Raw genomic sequence first — 5718 nt, 5'->3', positions numbered from 1 at the left:
ATCTGTCCCGTCAACAATTCTCTCTTTTTCTTCTTCTCTTCCTGGCGTTACATTTATATAAGTCGCCGGTTCTTCTGCGAGCGGGATTTCGCAATCGATCAATGTTTGTTTTCGACGGCTCGGGAATGCCCGAACACTTCCTGCTGCAGCGTTTCACGCGGCTGACTTATTTTGATTTTATCGTCGCTTCCTGAAATCACCGGTGTTCCAATACGCTTCAACGTCACAACGCATTTTATAGTTTCATGACGCACAACCGCGCAGGAATATCGTGATTACCGGTTTCGGTTGAAGAGGAAACAACCATCTCGTTGACATAATTTGACTTCCGTATTTGCAACGAAAATAATGAAACGAAATGCGGTAGAATTGATGTGGAGACAGTTGTGTACAGGCTACAGTGAATGATGAAAGAGTTAGGTCAAGGATGTTATTCCCATGATCGAGAGTAGTTTTCACTATTATGCGTTGAAAAATAATACTGTGAACATTTTAGATGAGACTTGCGAGATAAATCGTCAAATTGAGGAAAACTTATTACATAAATATAAATTAATATAATTAAAGAACATATACTACAAGTGCAGTAGGCAAATCAGAATTAATTAGATTATAAAATTATATAAAATGTTATAAAACATATCCTCCCTCTCTCTCTCTCTCTCTATCTCTCTCTCCCTCTCTTTTAAACTTTTTATTCAAAACAATTTATAAAATATTAAAAGTTATTACATGTGGTAAATTTGTATAAAAAATAAGATGACTCAAGTGCTTCGTTCAAGAAGACTTAACATTCCTAACATAAAAAAGATTTTATCTTCAAAATATACTTTATTACCGTTCGGAAACAAACTTAGCAGCCGATAATTATTGCAGCTACCTATACGATGATAAGTTTGTACTTTTATCTAAATTAAGATGCCATATAATTAAATGCGATTAAATAAAAGAGTAATAACGTGTTTTCAAAATGTAAAATACCAGTCATTTAAATTATAGATCATCACACACATAATTTCTTGAGACAGCAAACCAGCAGTGAAATTCGAACACCAAACAATATGAAAAAGTAATATTATAGCAAAAAATTAATATATTATCAAGGTTATTTTTACGTCAAAAAACTTAAATTAATAGTTATATTTATAATAGAAGTTATATTAAAAAAAAATATATGTAACATTATTATAAAAATGTTCAGAAAATACACATGAAGTCAACATTTCTAAAGGTTTTTTTATATTTTTATTTGTTTATTGTCGACGTAGATAGTGAAAAAAATTGGTAATTGAGCGACCCGAATTTGGTACAAGATAAACATTATATTTTATATTAATGTTCTAAGTAAGTACGCAAATGTTATGTACAGACATTTTGTAGCTGATTTTTTCAAGTTATATAATTAAATACTTAGATCCGTATTCTGAACGTGTTAATGTGCTGATAAATCAAATTACTAGTTGTTCTAAAGAGGAAATTTGCTATAAATATCACGCGTGATTATCGATTTTTTCTAATACAGCTGTTTTCACCGCGTTTAGAATACGAGCAATTCTGAGAATGTTCATATTTTATATTTTATATATTTTTGATTTGTCAGCATGCTAACATCGTTGTATATACGTTCTCGGGCTTTAATCAGCTAGAAAAGTGAAGCTCCAAGTTTTAGAATAAATAACATTCAGTGGGTTATAATTTTGAAACAAATTAATGATAATAAGATGGTTTAGAAGCATTTTACAGGGAAAAGCCTCCAGATTTCAGATATAATTACAGACATAAAGTTTAATTATTTTTACAATATTACACGAATATAAATCGAGATCCGTCAATTGCTAATATTTTTTATGAAATTTGTTGAGTATCGTGTAAGTGAAAAATTGCAAAGAAATGCTATTTATATCATTTGTGTGAAAACATGAACCTTCTCCTTTAATTTGCGTACTTGCAGGTTACGATTCAATTATTTTTCAATTGAGTTATTCAATATTGAAGTAAAAATGGAATTCTGAACTTTAATCGTTCACAGTAATTGAACGAATCGATGTACGGTGACCACTAAGCATTGAATGAAAAAGATAAAGTTCCCTCATCAAAGTGTATTCATCGAATTAGGAGATTTCGAGTTTGGTATTAGGAGAACACGATCAGCGAGGAAGTTACAGGAGGCGTTAAATCCTGCGAGCTCCTCGCACATTATATTCTCCCGCTAAGAATTTGTGAAAATTCCGCGCCACCGTGGTCTATGGAAATTTAGCTTGGTATTAGGAGAACACGATCAGCGAGGAGCTCGCATGACTTGACTCCTCTTGTAACCTCCTCGCTGATCGTGTTCTCCTAATACCAAGCTAAATTTCCGTAGACCGCAGTTCCGCGGAATTTTCACAAATTCTTAGCGGGAGAATATAATGTACGAGGAGCTCGCACAACTTAACTCCTCCCGTAACCTCCTCGCTGATCGTGTTCTCCTAATACCAAGCTAAATTTCCGTAGACCGCAGTTCCGTGGAATTTTCACAAATTCTTAGCGGGAGAATATAATGTACGAGGAGCTCGCACAACTTAACTCCTCCTGTAACCTCCTCGCTGATTGTGTTCTCCTAATCACAAGCTAAATTTCCGTAGATTCTCGACGCCGCGGAATTTTACTTATCTGAGTCATAACTACAACTTGAAGCGCAAATTTATCGCACGCTGAACCAGCGTCGAACGTAGTCACGTGGCTACACTCGACGCCGAGTTCAGCATCCCATGAATTTGCACCTTCAACCGTAGGGTTAACCACGGAGAATTGCAGATTGAGAATTTATTTTTTCAAAATTGCTATTCGTTGAATTTTAACTGTTTTAGAAATTGATGATTCGTATTTCTCCATCACAGTAGATACAATTCAACGGTCTGTTATTTCAGCAAAATTTACAATGAAGCGGTCAAAAAATATTTTGTAACTTTAAGTCTCTAGTTTCTCAGATGCTAAAGGGGAATATTGGTTAAAATATGTACTTGCGTGCCAGAAATTTTTTTGAATATATCTTATTAGAAACATGTTTAGTCATTTCATGTATATACATATATATTATAAATACATCCTCTTCGTCTCGAATTATAAATACATTTTCTGCATCATATAGTGATTTCATTAACATTAATATAACCAAAAAAACTATAATATTTATACAGTATTATTAAAATTACTCTCGAGATCGTTTACCAAAAAAAAAGAAATAAAGTTACTCCAACAATGTAAGTTTTTATTTGTTAAAGAAGTCCGATGCTCGTTGCCGCTGCGGAGGTAGATTGAGCAAGTTATCAGTGAGCACGGGTCCTTGCATCCGTGCGACACTGGTATCCAATTTCTGCGAAGCCGCTCGCTTAGCTGGTGTACTCGCACGCGGTGTGTTGGGTGTCCTGACGCCTACGGACGGGGTCCTCGACGATGGTGTTAGCCGGGGCGACGGTGTGCCCGAGATCCGCAATTTCTGGGTTGCTAATCTTCTCGCCGCAGGAGACATTGTGCTCAAACGATCTATAGTCGACCTCGGCGATGGCCTGAAAGATTATCATATCTTATGATCTCTTACGAATTTTCCAATGGTGTATATTACACGGTCAGATGTTTATTCATATCCGGTAGAAGCAAGAAATCATTAACACAACGTTGTTACGATATTTTGTAACATGCAACGCCTTCAAATATGTAGCTTTCAATGTTGCACACAACGATATTGTTGGCAATATTTGACCCAAACATTAAGAATAACATTTCGACACTAAGATTTTAATATTTCGAAATATTATATCATCAAGTAGCAGTTTAAAAACATTTACAATATATTATATGAAAATATTTATAAAATCTATATAAAATCAATATTTCGAAAAATTGATTTAGTGTTTCTTGCTTACTATAAACTAATGATGCAAATCACATGATCGTACGTTACACGAGCAATTGCTTACGTGGCTAATGACTTTCTGGCAGCTTCCAAGGCCTTGTTCTTTCGATCCCTGTGTCTCTCACCGGCTTTCTCTGCCAACTGTAACGCCAATTTCTCCCTTTTCGGCGGCTCTGCCATCCTAAAGGAAGGTCCCTGACTCGTCCTGAGCAACGGAGTGTCTCCACCGTCCAATCGGAAAGGAGTCCCTTCAATTTGACCCCACGTCATCAAAGGACTCTCGCACTCTCCCGGCCTCGGGCTCGGTGTCGCCACGAAACTGTAGCCGTTCACTTGGGGCGTCGCATTTCTAACGACCTCTTTACCGTCCACACCGATCTTGCCGTCGTTAGCCTTGGACTGTGACTTTGCCAGTTCATTGATGGTTTCTTTGTTTTGTTGTTCGTTGAAGGGATTTATCCTTAGCCTCGTGTTCTCATGCATCACCGTCTGCTTCTTCTTAGCCAGTTCTATCTTCTCCTCGGCCGTGGGCTCCACTCCATCGGGGATATACATGATGTAATTCTTATTCCTATAAGCCCAGCTGTCCACCTGCTTGGGCCTGGAACTCGATCCTTCGATCGCCAATGTCGCGTCGGTTGTGTTGTTAATAGCGAGCCACGCCTTCGACTTCTCTTCCGCCTCGTAGAGCCACGCGTGCTTCAGTCTACGTTTGTTTTCTGCTTCGACCATCATCTCTTCGAAACTAGCGTTGTCCTCGCTCGTGTGAGTGCTTAAGTAATCGTCCAGACCAGTCTTGTTCTCCTCTTTACCATCCTTCTTCATCGTCTCCGCGGATGCTTCTTCTTGAGCAGCTTCTTTTGGAGTATGCGGCAATTCGTCCAACTCGACCCTACGTTGAGGAGTCTCAAAGGTCGCCGGGCTGACTGGCCTCTCCGTGACGGGCCGGCCGGAGCTATACTTTGCGTACAATTCTCTCATTCTTTTCACATCGTTTTGCTCCAGAGCATCCAGGTATTGGTTCTGCGCCTGTAACCTTTCCAGGTGTGGAAAGAAGTCCCTCTGTATGATCTCACCCATCTTCTCGATGTACATATCTTCGTCCAGGATCTTTGGTTGACTGTACTTCCTCTTTTTCGCAGAACCAATAGGCTTCTTGAATATAGCTAAGTCCTTCATATTCTTGGCAGCCTCCAGGGCTTTGGAGCCTGGAGTATCTGTCACAGTGTCTAAGAGAACAGAACAATACGAACTATAACAACCTAACTCAAATCATCATCAACTCGGAAAAATCATCTACTTGACAGTTCGTTGTTGAGTGAATTAAATTAATGGTTAAATTTGCGATCATACTTACCATTCATTCTAACTGATACTGCGCATCCAATCTCCAGAAGTGAGGTTATGATAGACAGAATTCAAGCTTTACGTTACCGTTAACCCATGAACGGGCCTTCGCAACGGTGAAAAATATTCTCCTGTTGTGGATCTCGTCAATGCAAACTCGTACGCGCTTGGTCACGTCGTATTTCCTTACGCACAACGTTCCCGTGCTGCGAGATTATTTACACTTTGCTGTCGAAAGGTAACGCATGCGGATCAGCTGTGCGAAGTGCGACATTATCGACGCGAGACTACGCAGCAAATAGCGTCATCTCGCGTCATTCGTTCAACTTACGAATCGCGTGAAGCGGAAGTCAACAGCTGGATAAATTCATAACCTACATTTCTCGCGCGTAATAATTCATGTAAAAATTGAGGCGTAACATTATTCTTTTCCCCTGCGCGTTTTAACTAGGATCTCGTTAAATTATCCCAGGTAG

The 5718-nt window shown here is 38.6% G+C and overlaps 1 protein-coding gene across 1 annotated transcript; it reads right to left on the bottom strand.

Annotated features, from left to right (window-relative positions):
- Positions 1-3053: 3053 nt before the first annotated feature.
- On the bottom strand, positions 3054-5490 carry LOC106741887 (protein DGCR14 homolog). Its single transcript, XM_014614290.1, has 3 exons — positions 5253-5490; positions 3960-5124; positions 3054-3548 (listed from the first exon to the last, which is right to left on the bottom strand). Exons 1-3 carry the CDS (start codon positions 5257-5259, stop codon positions 3251-3253), a joined length of 1470 nt encoding a protein of 489 aa, XP_014469776.1. The 5' UTR covers positions 5260-5490; the 3' UTR covers positions 3054-3250.
- Positions 5491-5718: the final 228 nt, after the last annotated feature.

The sequence above is a fragment of the Dinoponera quadriceps genome, unplaced genomic scaffold (genome assembly GCF_001313825.1).
Source record: "Dinoponera quadriceps isolate SergipeBrazil2010 unplaced genomic scaffold, ASM131382v1 scaffold458, whole genome shotgun sequence".
Lineage (NCBI taxonomy): Eukaryota > Metazoa > Arthropoda > Insecta > Hymenoptera > Formicidae > Dinoponera > Dinoponera quadriceps.
Note: the sequence above shows the minus strand (reverse complement) of the source record. Positions and strands in the feature narration are given on the sequence as shown.

What these genes read in the sequence shown, in the direction of transcription:
- LOC106741887 (XM_014614290.1), bottom strand. An exon ending in GCCAGAAAGTCATTAGCCAC is followed by an intron (nt 3,549 to 3,959) that starts GTAAGCAATTGC and finishes ATAATCTTTCAG; the next exon opens with GCCATCGCCGAGGTCGACTA.